The following is an 18,057-nucleotide window of genomic DNA, read 5'->3' as shown; positions in this document are numbered from 1 at the left end:
TGGGACAAAAAGTACTCTTCTGCCATAGAAACTGCTTGTGGCATGCTCTGCCCAGAAGTGTTCTTGTGGGTGGTGCTGCTCGTACACAGGTGGTTAGCTAAGCACTCGAGGTGCTCTGACCTAAGCCACTTTCATGGGATTAAACATGATGTGGAAATCACAAAATAACTAGCTTTACAGATGCTCTCACCTGGGTCACTTTGTACTTGCATTGGTAGAATTGGATGCTGCAGTAGACAAGATTTCCTCAAGTAAGGGAAAATTTAAGACCATGTCAGCAAAATAACTGCTCTTGAAAGTGAAGGAATCGAGGAAGATTATCATGAAGGTGAATTGCTTTAGGCAAAGGCTGTGTAGTGCGTTTTGAGTTTGTTTTACCCTGTGCAAACAGAAAGAAGGCAGATAACCATGGGACCTCTGCCACCTGCAGTGCCTGGGTCAGAAAGCAGAAACTGCAGTGGTGACAGAGCTTTGGGCTCTTTCACATAGACTTTGTGAAGTCCTCCAGTTGTTGTTGCCTGCATCTTTGGGCTTTTCTTACTCTCTCTCTCTTTAGTAGTGACAACGTTGGGGGCAGAAAGTAGTTCCGTTTCTAACATACCCCCCCTTGTAATAGAGCCATGGAAAGCAGGACTGATGATATTCTCCACACCTCTGGATGAAGCAAACAAAAAACCCCATACAGATTGTGTAGTGAAATTGACAAGTGCAAATCCTGGGGTTAGAATCTAGAATGGTTTGGGTTGAAAGGGACCTTTAAGATCGTCTAGTTCCAGCCCCCCTGCTTATAGGCAGTCACATCCCACTACACCAGGTTGCTCACAGCCCCATCTAGCCTGGCCTTGAAATGTCACCAGGGCTTAGAAATGTACTCAGAGCCATCTGTTTCCAAGCACACCCTGCCTTGCAGCTGGTTTATGCACCAACAAGGTGAGAATTTATGATGTAGGGACGAGTGGCATTATGGCATTATTAATATGATGGGTGAATGTGCCAATAGCACAGGCCAGGAAATACCCTTTTGCACCACATTGCTGCCATCATCAAAACAATAGTCTCAGAGCAACGAGTATTGCAGTGTTGGTCTCTGGAGCTGCAGTCTGCCCACACACTGCAGCAGGCCCTCAGCTGTACCACAGCAGCTTCTGCATGACAATCTGGGCTTTCCCAGTAAGACTGAGTTATTTTTTGTACCCTATGTTCAAAAAGCTTTCAGCCTCTATTTAAACAGAGATTGATGGATGAGGGATGGCAGCTGTGGCTTTGTCATGCTTCTTTTGAGACATTTTGCATCTCTGTATTACCAGCACGGTGGTCAAGAGGAAGGGATTTTGTCTTCCCAAGAATGTCTCCCTGTAGAAGAACTTCTGCTAGGAATCGTGTAACAAAACGAATGTTATTTCAAGGCTGCACTTAGAAATGCTGCATGGTAAGGTGGAGCGCTAATTCTGCACAGATAAGTCCTCTAGAGGCAACAGCTGAGCCCCCACTATGCCCTAGGTGAATGTAGTGCTGTCGTGCAGCCTTCCTTGGAGAGTGCTGCTGCTGGGGATGGGCAGAGCTCAGCTGGTCTCACAACCTGCTTGCACATCCTTAATAAATTCAAAGAAGTTGCAGTAAAGAGACATGGTATAGTTGGTGTTGTTGGCTTCCTTTCTAATGGGAGTAGCTTTTGGCATCATTTGCCATATGGAAAGTGTTTAGTTTGTTCTTTAGCTGTTATTCTTTTGTAGAGTCTTGGCCCTGAAAACTCCTCCTGCCCTTCTTGCCAGGCAGTTTATAGAGCGTATTTATGGAAAGTTTTGTTTATAAAATAATAATAATAATTATTTTTTGCAGAGAGTGCATTTTTAGAGCCAAGAAATAGTTTTCAGGACAGCTGTATGTTCTTGCAATATTTTTGTATGCTACATTACTTTGAACAATCCATAGGGACTTTATAGTGGAGTTCTTATTTAAAAAAAAAAATGACCATTGCATGTAATTTTATTTCTCTCTCCCAGGTTAGTGTGGGGCGGGGGCTGTTCTGCAACAGTGCGCAGGAAAAGGAGAGCCAGAGAAAGGGTGAGGACTAGGATTGTAAGGCGCGTGGCACCACCTCTAATGCTGTTGGTTTCCCTGTTAGAAGCTGATGAGTCGTCACTGATGGGAGAGACCAAGGGATCCACTACACTGTAGGGTTCTTGCATGTCCTTGGGCAGTGACTGTGGTGTGCTCATAATGGAGCCATTAATGCTGATGGAAGGAGGTGGCTGGCGGAGCTGGGACCTGCACCCTCCTGGGGATTGGGCCAAGGCTGCAGGAGAATTGTTCCTTTCTAGCTGAGCTTGAACAATGAAACCAAGATAAATGGAACCACCCTTGCAAGCTGTTTCATATGGGCTGTATCAGAACCCACAGCTGGGCCAGAATGGCTGATAGGAAGGTGTGCATGATTTGTGACATATCTCATAATGCTATTTTCGTATGTTTTGAAAATGGTCAAAAATAGAATTTTCCTGGGAGGAACACACAAATTCATTTTAGAGATGGTCATTTTTTTTGAGAGTAGGCTTTATAGATCACAATAAATCATAGTGACTGGTGATAACAAAATATTTGTTACAGTGAAACTTATATTTGATTGACCATTAATCATCTTTTCTCTGTGCCGTGGGTACGATTTCCATGTAAATTGTCCACTAGAAAATACGTAGTTGGTGTAGAAAATTAAGTGACACTTTAGATGGTAATATATTCCCTTTGAAGTAATAAAGATGGATGAGTCTTTTCATCATGATTGCTGGGATCTGAGTGAGAAATGTTTTGAGAACTGACAAACAGTGGGGGCGAGGGCTGCGGCCAGATACAGTTTAGTGTGTTTTTTTTCTGAATTATCCAGTATGTGTGGCACAGATCGATCCTGATTGGAGACATTTACTAGAGAATTACTCCTCTGGAAAGTATCAGCAGAACAGCACTAGCTGTGGTAGCAATAACGTCAGCTCAGCCTCTATTATTGGGATGAGCTCAGAGTGTGCACTGATGGTTTTGTTCTGTAGCTTTTCAGATTCACTTTCTGTGAATTAAAGCTGCCATGCTGATTCTGGATAGTGAGACTTCCTCAGGTAGAAGAGATGGTGTTTCCTTCAGAGATGGCCTTTGTCATTTCCTTCCCCTGTCGCAGCCAGAATGTTGAAGGGGTCCCTTTGCTGGCTTGTGATGCTCAGGTTTAAGTAATGCCTGCATTGTTAAATGCTTCTGGGAGCAAAGGGGTAACATCAAGTACATGCAGCCTTGCAGCTGGTGGCTCTTTGTTTCCCAGCAATGCAGCAAGCTGGCACCACTGGCGCTGGCACCACTGGCATGCTTGCTGTAGCACACCCCATGTCATGGGGACCTGAGTGGTCAGGGAGTGCATGCCCAGTGCCATGTGCTGTAGGGCCCCGTCCTGCCCTGTGTTGAGTGGCCAGTATTGCCCCAGGGATGTGTCTCTTCTCCTTTTCTCTTCTTTGATGCTAATTTAGCCAGTAAATTTGGATCCTGCCATCTCTCAAGGCAACATCTGTCTGCTCTAAGCCTTTTTGAATTGCTCTGTCCTTCCCAGAGCCTTACAGAGCAGTCCTCTTCTCTTTGAGAGGGAATACAGGCTTCTTTATTTTACTTGCCTTGCTCTTCTTCTCCCAGTGCCTTCATTTCAGAGCACATATTTGTTCTTATTAGCTGAAATGTATTACCAAGAGGTATGCGTAGCACACTTATGTACCATTGTTTTACAGGTATATATTAGTTCCTCCTGATATATCTGCTTGACTGTGGTCTTTCTAAGTATACCTTTGGAAGGGAGATGATAGATTTTTGTGGATATTATTCCAATAGTTTGATCTTGAGTTACTGTTCTGCTTTTGGAGTCCTTGTAAAACAGTTAACTAACTAAATGCCCAGCTTGCTCTGAGGCAGCAGTTCTATGGATATGACAGCTATGTGTGGCTGATATCTCTTTTTCACGGTGTGTGTAAGCCTGTGTGGGGAATATTGGCCATATTGTGGCCATACAGTGGCAATGGTTCAGTAGTTGCACCACTGCTTTTTTTGCCCCCTAACATGGGTTCAATTAAATTCTACCCTAAGAGAACTGGGGTATTATTAAAAACTACTTGTAGACAGTTGTTGCTTGGCATTTTGCAACCCATGTTAGCCTGCTACATAGAAATGGGTTTACATTTTCCAGCTCCTGGTAGGAACCTTGGGTTGCCCCCTTCCCCAGGCCAGAGCGTCAATACTGATGGCATACTTTATTTCCATTGTGCTTCTTTTTATCCAAGAGCTCTTGACAACTTTCATTTTGAAAATTATACTGGTTTGGTGCACTTCTTTGACCTTTTCAATATTCTGTAATTAGATTGGCTGCAATTCCTCGTTTTCTGCTGTTTACAGTCTGACTAGCCTCTGGGAAACGGATGGAATGCCCATTTGCTCAAATATACTGCAAAGGTCAAAGTGGCGTAGCATAAACCTGCATTTCACTGAAAGCATTCATGTTTTGAGGGGAGGCTGGGGAACAGGAAGCATTCTACTCATAATTCTGCAGCTCAGGTATTGTCATGCAGATTTCCTGGATTTTCTTCAAAGCACATCACCTTAATGCATAAAATTACTTAGCTATGGCATAACTTGGCATTTTATAGGTCTCTGTTAGAAGATTCTTTGAAAGTGTTGGATGCCTTAAATTCCTCTTCACATGTACATTACTAGGAGTGATTGCAATTGTTGAATTTAGATGCCTATGGTACGTTAAACTGTAAAATCAGTGTTCTGTGTTTTATTCTTTTTGCTTATATACTTACTGGAGTAAGTTTGAGGTATTTGAATGATGTCAGACACTACATCTTCATCATAACTAGCCTTAGAATATGAGATAGGTTTTTCCCTTTTGTTCTTGGGGAGTAGTAACAAAACTCTATGGACTGTCTGGTTTCTAAATGTGTGCCCTTGAGCTCCCCTCTGGTTAGTTACAGTGGGGATAAGGTCTTGATATGTGTCACAATGCATTTGCTCTGATTGCTGTGTATGATGCCTCACTCATTTTCTAGTGGAAAGTTGTAAATACTGTTCTGTCACTTGAAGCCAGAGGAGCACGCAGAGATTCTGCTGTCTTTTGTAACCATTGTTTTGTTTTCTGAAGCTTCTTCAAAACCTCAAGCACCAGTAAGGTGAAACTTTCCTTACTTTGGGTAATTAAAATCTCATGTAATCTGTTTTCACCTGGCCTGTACACACGTTGTGCTGGACTTCAAGTCATACAGAGAATACTCCTTAGGTCTGAGTTTTGTGTGCTTGCTGATGTGGAGGCATGCAGTGCTGTCTGGAATGGCAACACTGACTTAATGCCTTTCCAACCATGAACAGACACTGCCTGTTTTTGTCCAAAACTGTTGAGAAATGCTGAAGTGGGGATTCTACAGCAATATCCATAATAATTGATCAACAGTTAAATCTCAGATATGGAGCACTCTGGGGCGGTGGGTGGTGTCTGAAGTCTTTCTAGTGGTTCTCAAAGAATTTCCTAGCTCTTTTCTTGTCTTAAAATTAAAAAAAAAAATAAAAAATTGAGATGTATACGGTAAGGGTGGTGGAGCACTCAAACAGACTACCCAGAGAGGTGGTGCAGTCTCCTTTTATGGCGATATTCAAGACCCATCTGGATGCTCACCTGTGCGACTTGCTGTAGGGAACCTGCTCTAGCAGGGGGTTGGAGTCAATGATCTTGGGGTCCCTTCCAACCACTGCCATTCTGTGATTGTTGGTCAGCATGGGAGGAAAAAGAAGCAATTTCATGAGATGGGGTGTGAAGCTGCCTCCAACACATCCTTGGTGTATTCAAGATTTTTCCTGTGTGTTAGAAAACTAATGCTACAACAGTGATCACACAAATTCTGAGTGTGGGAGCCCTTCTGCTCTTGCAGTGAGCTTCTAAAGGAAACTGTACTCGTTTACTGCTGTTTTGTAGCAGTGCTATTCTGTCAAAGCCTTTTATTTCTTAAAGCTTAATGTATGTGATGTTTGCACATCCTTCTGTAGTGCAAGTATTAATCTAATTGCCTTTGGGTACCTGGAATGGGATTGCAGTGGACAATTGTACTCAATTACAATGTTATTTATTAAAAAGTATATATTGTGCCAGGGATAGTAGGAACTCTTATAATTAACTTTTATAAGCTGCAATTGTACAAATTACACATTATGATTTTCTCTGTGGGTGATATTACTTTGAGGGAACATAATCAGGAAATTGGAAACATCTTTGGGCTGTGTTGTCCCGACGTCCTGGACTGTGGTAGGGCCATTTGGCTGGCTGTCAGCTTTGCCATACAGCGAGGTTGTGTAAGCACTCAGCTGATCAGAAGCATTCCATGGTTTTTAATCATCTTAAAGGGACTTGAGATTGTGTTTAATAGGGTAATAGTACCAAAAGCAGCCAATGTCAGTGCAAGCATTTATCTTCATCTGTCTGCGGGAGAGAGTATGGATATGCTGTCCCAGCACCCCAGTGGGCATGGTCAGATCCTCTGAACCAGCCAACACCTTCCTTTGTTCCTACCTTTCTGTTGCAGAACTAACATGCAGTTCCTCTCTTCACTAGAAGGCTAGTGAGGTCATGCTTCTGAGTTCAGTGGGGAAGGGATTTATATCCAGGTTGTTTCTGTCCTTATGTGCATCCTAACTGAGTTGTCCTCTGTTGGGTATGTAGGGCTCTTTCCTCTTGAACTGAACTGGAAAACTTTTCCCAATAGTGTCACCATCATCTGCTTTTCCAAGACAGAAGTGAAGCTTAGAAAAACAACTGGATTCCACTGAATCAGTTTGTTCTGCCAAAATAAAACATGTATTTGAAAAACAAAGGACAACATTCTTCGCTTTCAATACACTAGTATTTACAAGTCTGCACCTCTTTCCTTGTTAAGCACTTAATCTTTTTCTTCCAGAGTTCTAAACTGATGATATTATTTGTTCTCTGTGAGGAAAACAGCGTGTTCTGAAGAGAGCTTCCAAATTAAGCTCATTTGGTACTGGGTTTTAGGAGAATGGTGCTGCTTCACCCACAGACACCATTCTCTGCTCCCTTTGGATAAGTTATGGTTGGAGCTCAGTGGAGTGTGCTCTGACCATGCTCGTATGTGTAACTCCCTGAGGGTGCTTTTGCTTGCACAATTGCTTCCTAAATGTGAATTTTAAGCATTTCTGAATTTTAAACAGGCCAGTACATTTTATTTAGGATTTTTGGTTAATTGGATTTAGCTACTGTATTGCAGGCTGAAGAATTGTACCTCTCAAGCATTTTGGCCTGTCCATCCTGGGCAAGCAGATTTTAATTTCTAAACTATGTGAAATCCTAATTGTATAAAAGGAAATCGGCAGCTTCAGTAGGACAGCAGTTACAATTACTTCTTGTTTAGCAATGCAGCATAACAAATGAGACTAATTTTAAGAGCATTTGCGGGCGGGGGAGTCTGGAATTGTAATGATGGCTTTCTAAGAAACCTTTGGTTTCTTTCTGGGAGATTCTCCATTTCTGCCTGTATGGCTTTGATTGTTCCAAAAGCAATGCCTCCTATTTTATGATGTTGGCCCACAACATCAGAGCTGGATGTTGGTGGTATGGTAGTAGAGGCTAAACCTTCCTACCAATATCCCATAACATAGATGCTTTTGAGGGTTTGAGCTCTCTATATAACAACCACTTCTATTCTTCATGGATATGTTCAGAAATTGCCAGTGCTGAAAAACTCTCCTAACCCATATTCTTTGCCTGGGATGCAGTAATGATGCACACATCAAAATATATGATAAGTGAGTGCATGCTCGATCCAGCAAACCCCTAATACACAGCAGAAATCTGTCGCTGCTGCTGTAATACTACAAATCAGACATTAAATCTAAACTATTTGTATAACACTTCTACCTCAAAGGTTAAACAGACTTCTGCTTATAAGTGCTTGTTTTCCCCAAAATGTGGTGATATTGCTCTTCCACTGTCTGTCTCTCTAATGAAGGAGGTTTCTGCAGGCAGTGTCACCTCTCTGCCATTCTCTTTCTAGGAACAGCAACTCTGGAAGACTGATGAGCAGGCTTGGCTGCCGGACAAGGCATTAATGTATCTGTTGCAGTTCTTAGAATGTACTTATATTTAAGAATTGTCCTTCAGATAATGAAGTGCAGTTTAGCCGTACTTGTCCCCTAACAGATGTCCTGGATCCCATAGTAGATCCAATGTCTTGTTTAGGGTATGGTGTGTTTCTGTTGTTAAAACAACATTAATCAAAGTCTAAGTAAAAAGCTTCATTTTGCATTTTTATCCTGTTGTGTCTTATTGTGACTGGAGGGGGGAGAGGGGTAGAAGGAAATGGGAATAAAAAAGGCATAAATAGGCTTCTGTACTCTGAGAAGATGGAGACCAGGGAGAAAGACTTCAAAAACAGCAAAGGCATTTAATATTCCTCCACATATTTTAAGATGGTGTCAAATACCCACAGTTCAGCTGAAGACTGATCTATTTTTTTTTAGTTTATTTTTTATTTTTATATTTTCCCCATCAGATAAACTATGGAAAGTACTGCAGATCATTCCTCTCAGTTGTGGGGGGTGAGTTTGGGTTTAAAACCTCCTTATGCTTTGATTACTCTGAATTTGCCACTATCACCTATTTGCTTTTCTCTAAATGTGTAATTGATCAGATGAAAAAATACGTACCAGGAACTGTGTTGACAGAGCGAGTCCTCACTGCAAGCATCCACCAAAGCTGCACTTGGGCACTGAGCAGCAGCAGTCAGGCTGTTCCTGGCTGGGTGTGCCTGGTGATCCTTTCTGTATCCAACTTTAGCTCTTGCATTTCACTAGGAGCTCAAAAACCAAATGCAACCTCTTTCTGGAAGAAGAGATAAAGTCAGAAGTTTGAGGAACGTTAAGGGATTTTAAGCTTCTTCCCAGCCCACTTCCTATCCCTCTGCTTGAGGTACCTGGAAAAAAATGGGCTGTCTTTTAAAATTTGCTCAGGGTTCAGTTTACTCAAGTGAGTCAATAATGTGTATGGAAACCTGGTCCACTTAATAGCTTCTCCCCAGGGCTCCCAGAAATGGCTTTCGGATTACTGTGAAGTGCTATGTTAACCTTCCCCACTACATGGAGACTGCACTCTTTTTTTTTTTTAATTGAGAACATGTAGGTGTTGAAGTTGCATTGGCTGTTTTCCTCTGTGGTCATGATGCAAGGAGGCAGTTTGTACCCATGTGTCCTAAGGAGGCTGTAACATAAGCATCTCTATCCATCTATCTGGCCAAAGTGAGGTCAGCTGTGTTAAGTGAGCGCTTTGAAGGCATTTCTCAGATAAACAGGCAGTTGTTGTAGAGGTGTTTAAGTGCAGCTTTAGGAAACTGTTCAGCTTTAAACAGCTTACACCTCCAGCAGAGCTGAGGTGTGACCAAACTTACGCATTATGAATCATGAATCAGACTCTGCAAAACAAAAGATGTAAAAATATGTATGTGCCTTGTTTCTTAGGCATGTCTATATTTTTATCTGCACCAATAGAGGCTACAATTCTTAAGTTTTTTAGAGAAACTTAAAATTCCCCTCAATGCCATCAGGTGTGCTAAGAAAAATCCAGGTTATTGTAAAGACTAGTTGTGATAACTGAGAACTTTGCAGGCTTAACATGGCTAGCTGGTGCTGTTGCATAGCAGTAATTAGCATGCACTTGTCCATACTTTGACATCAATGAGACCAATAGCCAGTCACACAGCGCAAACAATCCACCTGTGCTACAAAGATAGATGTGCAAACATCATCACTGTAACATCGTGTATGGTGTGGCCAGGCAAGCTTACAGAATGAGACTGTTTCTTACGCACCTCTACATAGCAACTGCCAGAGTTTGACAGTTTGCGGTCTCTCTGAATGTAGATAATTTTCCATGCCCCGAAGGCTTATCAGCTCTTCTGCCTTCTAAACCTCTGCTCTGCTCAGAGGGAAGACCTTTGGGTATGTTTCTGACAATGTTACAGTGCTGTAGATGGAGTAGATTGTCACAATTCCAAGTCTTTAGGTCAGCAAGTGATGAGGCACTGCCATTTTGTTCATAAGCACAACTTTTAACTACTTGAACTGAAACTGAAGGGAAAAAAAAGGTGTGTGCTGAATTACAGAATTACAGTGGGTGGTACATTGCAAAATGTATAGAAAAATTAACATTATAGCACGCATCAGTAAACCATGCTTCTAAAATAATTTGCGCTTCCCCATTAATAAAATTTAGTCACAGATCTGATAAGCCTTAGAGATGGGTGTTGGGGGGGGGGGGGGGGGGGTAAAATTGTCTTGGAAAATGTTAAAGAATTTTAAATTTCTCTCTCTCTCTATCTCAGAGTGAACAGAAGGCCTTAAGAACAAACCACCACCCACAGAAGGATGTGCCCACGAACTGGCGCTAAGGGCTTGCCAGGGACGTGGCTAATGCATTTTTATCTGTGTTGAATGAGAAACAGAAGGGATCTGAGCCAAAGTCCTTGTCTCAGGTGAAGGGCTGCCTCTCGATGCTACCTGCTATTCCAGGTTAGCTTTGATGGTGAAAATTGCATCCTCCATCTGGAAACAATTTTCCAGAGAAGGTTTTGCAAGCATTAGCACATTTGGACTAAACTTCAGCTCTTAAAATGGATTTGACAAGAAAATTTTACTTATTTCTAGATGATTTTCAGATTTACTACTTCTGTAGTCACTGTATGAGGAGCAATAACGTAGAAATCTCCTTTTGAGGAATGGTTAAAAGTGTACGCTACTTCAGCTTTTACAGAAAATTAGGTCTTACCTATGCCATCTTATTTATTATAATTTATCTGGTGCTGAAATCTCCAGTTTGCCCAGTCATGCATGCTGGGAAGACACCCTCTTTGTACCAAAACCTTTAGTTCTAAAATGTAAAAACAAATGGAAGGTAGCAAAAATGTGAGAGCAGTAAGAAGTTATTCTAGAGCTTGCTAATATGCGTGACTTGATTCCACCAAATCAGTGAAGAATGTCACTGTTAAAAGTTCATGTTCTCTCATCTTCTCATTGGTAATGCTGAAGTCCAGAATGCCTGATGATAAAAGTCAAATTTGAGTGGGGATCTGAAGAAAAATGAATCTAACAACAAAAGCTAGGAACTGGGGCTTATACTGCTCACATATTTGCCTTTCAACATTCTTATATTAAATTTTATTCAGGTTACATTCTGTGAATGTGTTCTTAAGAGGTGTACCAGTATTTTGTATAGGATAACTCTGAAAAGTATGCAAATACCGTGTGCATGTGGAACTCTGAACCTCCAGACGTTTCCGTGTTTTCCCATGCAGCATCCTCCTGAGATCATTGTTGCTGTGGTTATGCAAGTGTGGCAAGTTCTTGGGGGATTAGAGTACACGAGAGAAGTCAGGATTGGCAGGGTTGTCAAGTGAGAATTCAGGAACAGCATCCTTTGGCTGGGACTTGGATTTCGGACGCACTGTTCCCTGTTGTAGTAGGATCTATGCATCTATGTGCAGCACTTGGAATGCAGTACAGTATCATCTCTCCTAAGTAGAATTTGAATGTAATGTTAGTGATGACCAAGACTAGGAGGGAAGACGTGACTTTTAAAATAGCAAAAGCAATGCTGCACACTGGGGTTATGGTTCGTGTTTATTTCTTTAAAATGGTGAAGCAGAGAGTGAGGATGGTTCTTAAATCTTGGGGTTGTTTAGATTGGCAATTACACAAATTCCTAAAGTGGATATAACATGTAAAAATCAAATTTGTATTTAGCTTCTCAAAGGAACCTACTGTAATAAGGGCTTGTGTGGGCTCATGCTGCAGGTGGGTGGGCGGTTCAGACACACAAACCCAGGGACGGGGTGAGGAGTGGCTGCCAAGGCCTGGGAAGCTTCAGCTCTTTCTGCTCCATCCAGTGCCTGGTGGAGGGCAGCTTTTCAGGATTTCTCTTTTCATCTGATCTATGCACAGGCAAACTATGGATGGTCTAAAGACAATCCATATAACTTCCATGTTTAGGTTAAGGCTCTGCTCTCAGCCTTCAATATGCCTGCAGTAAATCTACAGATCTCAGTGAACTAGAGCTCTACCAAAGAAAAATGATCAAGCATGTACTTTTGCTTCGGTATGGATGCAATCCCGCTGAAAGTCAAGCATCTCCTTCTGCTTTGCGTATAATGAGCTCGTTTAGTTTCCGTAGTGTCCGGACGTGGGCTCCCCCTGTGGCCTGGGCACACTGGAGAGAGTGCAGGGGATGGCAGCAGGCCCTGGGGATCTGGGTTGGAGCGCCCCCAACTGCCAGAGCGAGGGAGTGACGGTTGGGGCAGCAGTTGGGGCGCGTGAGGTGGTGGGGTTCCCCGGTTGCTATGCGGCGCTGCGTCGGTTTGCACGGCGTGGAGCAGCTCTTCGTCCGCTCAGCGCAGAAGCACGAAGTGTGATGAGCTCCTCAGGAGGCACTGCCATGGCCCAGCTGGAGCAGGCAGAGAGCTCGGTGGAGCAACAAGCAGCAGGTGATGCCCGGAGACCTGTCTGCCCCGAGGTCACCCCGGCCAGAAGGGCTGCAAGCAGACTCTGCAGTGGCCCTGACCGCAACCGGAGGAAGGAGCTGAGAGAAATACTCTTCCAGAGCAGCAGCCTCAGCCGCAACATGCGCTTTGCTGCCACACAGATAACACCCAGTGGCCCTGGCCTCCTCAAAGGGCCCGAAGAGCAGGAGATGCTGGAGCAGAGCCCCAGGGTACTGTCCCTCACCCTGCATCGTGAGTGGCTGCTGGCGGTGGCCGGAGGTGACACCGTTAACATCCTGAAGATGCTGAGCCAGGACCCCAGCCTTCTGAATGCGGCAGACCCTGTGACAGGATTCAGCGCCCTCCACTGGCTGGCCAAGCATGGCCACCAGAAGAGCTTCATTGAGGTCGTCTCCCACGCCCAAGAGAAAGGTTGTCCCGTCAATATCAACATCCGCACTGCCATGGGTGGGTTCACCCCATTGTGCCTGGCTGCCCAGCAGGGACATGCTTCACTCATTGAAGTGCTGGTGAAAGAATACAAGGCAGATACCACCCTTAGGGATTACAGCGGGCGCCAGGCCTGGCAGTACCTGCGGGCGGACACCTCCAGAGAGCTGATGGAGCTGGCAGGGGCCTTGGAGGAGAAGTCAGCCCAGCCTGGCACTCACAGCTCTAACTCTGAGCACCGCAGAGATGTCACAACCAACAGAAGAGCCCCACGCCCCTGGAGACAGTTGTCTGTCCCCAAGTTTGTCAGAAGAGCATTTGCTTTCTTCCATAGACGTTGAAGTGCACCCTTAGCCCAAGTTCACCTTTCCTTTGAATTGATAGTTTATTAAGTAAAAATTGTTTCTCACTGAAGTAAAAGCTATGGTTCTCAGTTTGTCAGTGCCCAGAGCAGCCTTTCAAAGCACTCCCAGTCCTTCTGGAAATCTCTCAATCCTCTTCCCTAAGGACCCCTGTCTACAGGGAAAAGAAGGCTGAGCTGCTCAGCCCCATGGGGAGGAAGGGCATGTCCCACAGGGCAGTGTGCGGTGGCTCCAGCTGGGACGGGGATCCAGGAGCTGCTCCCAGAAGATGACTCATTGCTCAAAATCATGAAAAATGCATTAAGCCCATGAGGTAACCTCTGTCACCCCTTGGTAAATACCCCTACAGCAGCACGACACTCAGTGTGCTAATAGCCACCTACCACTCTGTGTTGTGTGGTTTACATACATACAGAGGGGCAGTTGCTTTGTAAATGTAGACGAGTATAAAATACATCCCTCACCTATACAGTCAGCACTAACTTTGCTTCTCATCCAGGAAACAATACAATGTCCATCAAAATTTGATAGAGGAGAGCTGGGTCTGTTCCTCTTGCCAAAGAGAAGGTTCAGGGGTAGTTTGTCAATGTCAGTAAATTATGGGAAATCCTGCAGCTGGTGGTAGGACAGTTGCTTCTTTTTCCTTTTGAGAGCTGAAATAGAAATTCAATTTCCAGAACCCTGAAAGTCTTCGACTATGTGGTGGTGCAGGGGAGGAGGCAGAGAACTGAGCAGGTCTCTGTGAGCTGCTGCAGCTGGGTCCAGGCACATGGAGGTCCAGCCTGAGGCTGGATGGGGCCCTGGTCAGCCTGATCTGGTGGGAAGAAGCAGCCTAGGAGCCAGGGGGTGAGGCTGGGGAGGCTTTGAGGTCCCTTCCAACCCAAGCCATGCTGTGATTCCATCAAATGAAATGGATTACGGGAACTAAACTGGCTGAGAAACCAATTTATAAATAGATGTGTCATCTTTGTGGGGATTTTTTCCCCCTCAGCAATGTCCTAGACAACCAACTGTTTAATTAGGGATCCACCTACCACAAGTGTTATACGGATTCTATTTTAGCTTTATTTCTGCTCTCATTAATGCCTTTTTATTTGAAGGGCTTGCTTCTCCAAACTCCCATTTATTTTCTTTAGTAGATTAATGATAAATTTCTTTGTGTGTGGGTTATGGGGTGGCAGTACCTCCTTCACACCAACAGGATTTTTATTAAATCCTGATGCTGTGTGTTTTATAGGATTGTAATTAAGCAGGCTGATGCAATCCTCTTGTTTGACACGGTAATTTTACATTAAAACTGATGCTGAAATTGAGCCTTTTGAATAGCCTATACCTAGGGAGAAGTTTGTTCTCTGGGCAGGAGGGTAAATAGTAGAAATAGTAGAAATCCCTGAGATTTTGACTTAAGAGAAGTCCAGCTAAAACTGATCTTCTTTTCCTACTATTTTTTTTTCAAAGCAGTGGCAAACTTTTCAGATTAATGTTTGCTTGTCTCTTTACAGTGATGACCAACAGTATGTGTACAAAAACTGGATGAAACATACTTAGCCCTGTGTTAGAGCCACTAGTGCTGGTAAACCAAACATAAAGGTATTGGTTATCAGAGTGTGTTAATGTGTATGAGGTGTGAAGTGCTACACAGGGGAATAGAATAGTTAGATGGGACTACGGCTACTCCTTTGGAGCACCCTGAGCTGCAGGCAGCCTCACAGGGGAAGGCCTTCAGCGCTGACACTCACAGGGCCATTAAGGTTGGAAAAGACCTCTAAGATCATCCAGTCCAGCCATCAACTCACTCCCACCATGCCTTCTAACCAGGTCCCCATGTACCACATCTCCATAGTTCTTTAAACCCCTGCAGGGACAGTGACTCCGCCTCCCCCCTGGGCAGCCTGTGCTAGTGCCTGACTGCTCCTTCTGAGAAATTGTTTCTAATATCCAACCTCAGCCTCCCACGGCACAACTTGAGGCAGTTCCCCCTCATCCTGTTCTTTCTTATTCTCATGCTACTACTTTCTTTTTGGCCTCTTCCAAGCAGAGATGACATAGCAACAACAGCAGCCCTCATTTGTTGGGTGAGCATGGGTACCCACAGCACCACCACCTCGCTTCAGCCCTCTGGGAACACTCCCTTTTGTTTCCTTTGGAAACACTGCATTTTGTTACCGTGTGCTGATGAGATGTGCCATGCAAAATTGTGTACTGAGTTTAAGCAGGAGGGAAATAATCCCTCGCCAATATAATCTTAAATAAAAGTGATGAAAAGACCATTCATGCTTGCTGCCCAATTGCTTCTTGTAACCATTTGGCTGCAGTGCCATTGCAGCTCCAAGCCAAGTTCTTTTCTTGGCCTTGGAACAGAGCTGAAAGAAATAATCACTGAGTGATAATACATCATGCAAGTGTATAAGTGCTACAAAGCACAGAAGAAATGCTCTGCAACATCAGGTTTGTAACAATGCAGAGGGAAACAGCAAAAATGTGTACTATACTTCAACTTAAAGGTGTTGATAGTTATCAAGAGTATCTTCTAACACAAGGCTGTGGCACTTGAGCTTGTTTTTGTGAGAGATGTATTGTTATGAAAGTTACTGTAAAGCTGATGTTGTATGGCAATAAACATGAGGGGCAGTTATAGAAGCAGGTTTTCGGTGCTGTTGCGCATATAGCTAAATACAGAAATCCCAATTGCCAGTGTTTAGTGAGTGAAACCATAGCAAACTTTCAAGAATTGAGGTAAGATGACAATACCTGGAAGAGTAATGAAAACAATGTTTAATGGGTTTAACTGTAGGAAAAAAGAGTTAAAATAATAATAATAATAATCCTTAAATGTTTTCAACTGGCACAACTTTCCAAGCAGCAGTTGGTATGTTGAACAAGGTCCATTCTGTAGGTAAAATAACTTTTTCATTGTGCCAGGCTGTAGCACCTGCTTTGTTTTTGTAAAGATGGTCACACTGAGTTTTGTCCTACGTTAAAAAGATGTATGTGTTAAAAACAGAGACATAAAAGGTCAGATGAGTGGTAATGCTGCACTGTACATGTTCTAGTTTGGAAATTATAGATGACCAGATACAAGTATTGCACAGTGGAAGGCTAGATTCCTTTTAATCCTCAAAGATGGATCAAATCCTCAAAAAAAGAATTAAGAAAACTTTTTTGTTGTTGTTAAATACATAAATACACAATATGATTCTCCAAAATTTTCTGGGGAAGAAAATATCTATTAACTTCCTAAGGGAAAGGTTTAAATCACACCTGTTCTTGTTAAAGGTAAGCTAACCTAAAATGTGTGGTGTTTGAAAGGGTAATATTTAGTTGTCGGAGTCTCTTTATCATATCTGTTTTGCAGAACTGAAAGGGTTTATTTACATTCTTTTATGAGTTACTTGTGAGACAAATTTTTCACATCTGGTCCTAGAAGGTTAATTTTAGAAGAATCTAAAATATGGGACTTGTGTTCTATTTAAAATTTTAAAAATAATTCAAAAAATTCTATTAGCATTTGAGATGATCTCCTGAATTAGGCAAACATACAGAAACGGTATAGCTTTGCTTGGTGAATAAACATTTTTCTTAACACCTTTCAAGAACCGTCCACCATTGAAAATATAATGATGTAATGTCATATTTGCAAGAGATTACTGAGGATCTGGATATGAGTATATTTGAACAATATTTAATCATTTCAGTAACATAGGCTGTGTTAAAAAATCCTCTTGTCTTTTTCCCATGCTATAGAAAAAAGAAAATGTCCTGAGCAATTTTGTGGTATTGTTTGTTTCGCATTGTAAAGATACAGTTCTACATTGTGAAAGATGTGATTCTATGATATAAGTATATGATGTCTTCTATTATTAAGTGTACTGGTATATAAACACTCTTTCCTACTTTAAACAGTCTGGACCATGGAATCTATGCAGTAGATCTTTCTGTCCTAATCTGACATATCCAGAAGCAGGTAAATCCTAAATTTAGTACAGGAGGTGTCATTGTCAGGAATATAAGAACAGCTCTAAAACAAAGAAGTCTTGAGCACTTGCATCTATTCCCAGCGCATATGAATCATTTCTATTTGACTTTTTTTTTCTCAATTGCTGTCTGGTGAGAAAGCTGGGGATAACAGAAATGAAGATAAAATAACCAAGGCTGGTTTTATGGTAGAAATAGAAATATATTCCAAATGTGAATATCTCACATCTAAAAGTCAGTTTGTGGTCAATGTCTGTTGCATCATTAAAAAAGCAAATCTGTAGTCATCTAGGGTTTTGCTTTCCATTTTGGTCACTAGCCTTTTCCTTATCGGTCAGAGCAGCTGAGCTGGATTTCCCACGACATTTAGAAAAGTATTTTTATTATTTTTTTTTAATCTCCAGTAAACTTCTGAAGTTTATGAGGGGCGTTTCGCATTCATCTCATTCGTCCTTTGTTTCTGCATCATGGCAGAGGAATCTGTTTAGTTGTGTATGCATATGTCTGGATAGAGCAGAGCATTATCTTTGTGTTGACTTGTGTTGTTGTTGTCTTTAGGAGATCCAATACCTATAAAAACAAAAGCCTAAAACCAGTGGAAAACAAAAGGAAAAGCCTTGAAAATCATCATTTTGTAATGCATCTTGATTCTCCTATATGTTTTTAGCTGCTAATATCACATGTATTTTATGTTTATACGTGCCTGTTGTGTCCAAGGA

At 42.6% G+C, this 18,057-nt stretch overlaps 1 protein-coding gene and 2 long non-coding RNA genes across 5 annotated transcripts in view; 2 read left to right on the top strand and 1 right to left on the bottom strand.

Annotated features, from left to right (window-relative positions):
- LOC101750610 overlaps positions 1-18,057 on the top strand; it is a 478,463-nt gene that overhangs the window by 313,049 nt on the left and 147,357 nt on the right. The window lies entirely within an intron of this gene.
- On the bottom strand, positions 1,086-11,421 carry LOC121110661. Of its 3 annotated transcripts, XR_005859847.1 has the most exons (6): positions 11,317-11,420; positions 9,888-10,146; positions 8,731-8,905; positions 6,581-6,848; positions 5,693-5,773; positions 1,086-5,561 (listed from the first exon to the last, which is right to left on the bottom strand). It is a non-coding gene; the product is annotated as an uncharacterized LOC121110661 (long non-coding RNA). The 3 variants fall into 3 exon arrangements; XR_005859846.2 differs by lacking the exons at positions 1,086-5,561; positions 5,693-5,773 and having other exon boundaries at positions 6,122-6,848; XR_005859848.2 differs by lacking the exons at positions 1,086-5,561; positions 5,693-5,773; positions 9,888-10,146 and having other exon boundaries at positions 6,122-6,848; positions 11,317-11,421.
- Positions 12,284-16,328, top strand: SOWAHD (sosondowah ankyrin repeat domain family member D). Its single transcript, XM_040700166.1, has one exon. It carries the CDS (start codon positions 12,299-12,301, stop codon positions 13,340-13,342), a length of 1,044 nt encoding a protein of 347 aa, XP_040556100.1. The 5' UTR covers positions 12,284-12,298; the 3' UTR covers positions 13,343-16,328.

Source organism: Gallus gallus, chromosome 4 (genome assembly GCF_016699485.2).
Source record: "Gallus gallus isolate bGalGal1 chromosome 4, bGalGal1.mat.broiler.GRCg7b, whole genome shotgun sequence".
Lineage (NCBI taxonomy): Eukaryota > Metazoa > Chordata > Aves > Galliformes > Phasianidae > Gallus > Gallus gallus.
The sequence above is the reverse complement of the archived record's forward strand: the minus strand, read 5'-3'. Positions and strand labels throughout refer to the sequence as shown.

Bases quoted from the DNA above. Each gene is read 5' to 3' on its own strand.
- SOWAHD (XM_040700166.1), top strand. From the start codon at position 12,299: ATGGCAGCAGGCCCTGGGGATCTGGGTTGGAGCGCCCCCAACTGCCAG.